The 1,772-nt window shown below is 50.8% G+C and overlaps 1 protein-coding gene across 1 annotated transcript; it reads right to left on the bottom strand.

The window, feature by feature from the left end:
• Positions 1–63: 63 nt before the first annotated feature.
• On the bottom strand, positions 64–1,610 carry LOC103679853 (collagen alpha-3(VI) chain-like; the record flags this gene model as incomplete). The annotated part of the gene is made up of 2 exons (XM_008709385.2): positions 64–401; positions 1,011–1,610. Coding segments are annotated over 2 exons (938 nt in total), but the record flags the coding sequence as incomplete, so codon positions are not given.
• Positions 1,611–1,772: the final 162 nt, after the last annotated feature.

The following is a 1,772-nucleotide window of genomic DNA, read 5'->3' on the forward strand; positions in this document are numbered from 1 at the left end:
CTCCCGACCACCAGAAGCCAGAGAATGCAGGGGAAGCTGAAAGAAGGGGGAGCCCGCGCTCACCTTTACACTGTCCGGTGAGGACTGTCGGAACTTGTTCTGATAGACCTTCAGCGTGTCCGCAGTGAGGACATAGGGGTGCTGGCTACGCATGTTACGGAATTTCTCAAACAGCTCTGGCTGGTACTCGGCAAAGTCGAAGGCCTCCACGGGGCCTGTGGGTGTGTTGGCCACCACCGACACCCGCACGGTGGGCATCTGGCCGCCGCTGCAGCTGATTCTTTGCATCTGGCTGATTCTATTCAAGACAGCATCCACCTTGGACTCAAGGCCCTTCTGGGTCACAAATACATTCTGATCCCTCGATCCATCAAACCCCAGAATCACATCCAGATTACAGGCTGCAAGAGGGAAAGTAGGCAATGAGCTTTAAGGCCGAGATGAGTACGGGCACCGGGCACCACACTCAAGGGCAAAACGAGATCCTCTGTGTATGAGCTCTGAGCAGTAATCTGGTCTGCCTCTCTCTCGGGGAGCACCGGTGCTGACTCTTAGGAACTGAGTATAGGCCATTTTAATGGGTTTGCTTTTCTGGGATGTTAATCAATTTTGGCCTGCTATCCAGTCAGTGTTTACATGCATTCCCAGATTGTGCTTTAAATTAAATGAACTCAAATACTCTGATCTCAAATAGTTGATCTAATAAAACCTATACACAGAAACAGGGATCCCAAAGTCTGAATTATCTGGGGGATCCAGGAATAGAGGGAAAAAGTAAATCTCAGAACAACAAAATACAGACTTCCACCCTTACCCTGAGAGGTAACATATCCTTGTCAACAACAGGGGCCAGGTGGTTGCCAGGACCCCACCCTCCCGCATATAAGGAAAATGCCTGAAGCAGCCAAAGGCACAAGGAAGCCGTGGGCCAGCACCGGGCACCTGAATAACTCAAGTCCTAAACATCGGCACGACAGGATGAAAACGTACACATAAAGGGGACCGGTTACCTTTGGAAATATCAGTCACTCCCGGACATAAGGTTTCATGCATTGCATCATGCAGAGTTTCCAGAACTTGCTCGCTCAATTCAGACAGCTCCTGGACGTTCCCCACTCGGAACGCCGTGGCACTGTTGGACGCTATTTTCCCAACCTCCTCGGAGTCGATGTTCTTCACGCCCACGGCGAACACTTTGACCCCTTTCTGGGTGAGTGCCAGGCTGGCCTCCTGGGCGTCCTCCACCGACTTTCCACCCGTGATCACAAAGGCTATCTGCGGGACCCTCTGATCCAGGCGGCTGCCCGCCTCCGGCACGAAGTGATTCTGCCGCAGGTGCTCGATGCCCACCTTGGTGTTTGCGTGTCTCCCCCCTTTGTAGACCACTTTGTTGATGGCGTCAATAATCTGCTGCTTGGTGGAGAAGTCCTTCAGGAAGAACTCATCAGTGGGGTCAGAGTTGTACTGGACCAGCCCCACTTGGATGGAGTCACCCCCCTCGTACAGCGTGTCCACGATTTCAGACACGAAACGGAGCACTTCCTGGAAAGTGTCCCTCCTGAAATTGATGGAGCCATCCAACAGGAACACAACGTCTGCTTTCTTTTTCTCTAAAAATGATTAAAATGGAAATGAGGAGAAATTTGGTTGCCATATCCACACCAAACATAGAAAGTGTAAAGTAATTGGAAAAAGACATTCCCATAACTTATTCACAGAGAACGCCTTTGCTCTATTCCATGCCTCTAAAGTTCCCAAATTCACAGCCACCA

This window comes from Ursus maritimus, unplaced genomic scaffold, assembly GCF_017311325.1.
Source record: "Ursus maritimus isolate PB19 unplaced genomic scaffold, ASM1731132v1 scaffold_1724, whole genome shotgun sequence".
Lineage (NCBI taxonomy): Eukaryota > Metazoa > Chordata > Mammalia > Carnivora > Ursidae > Ursus > Ursus maritimus.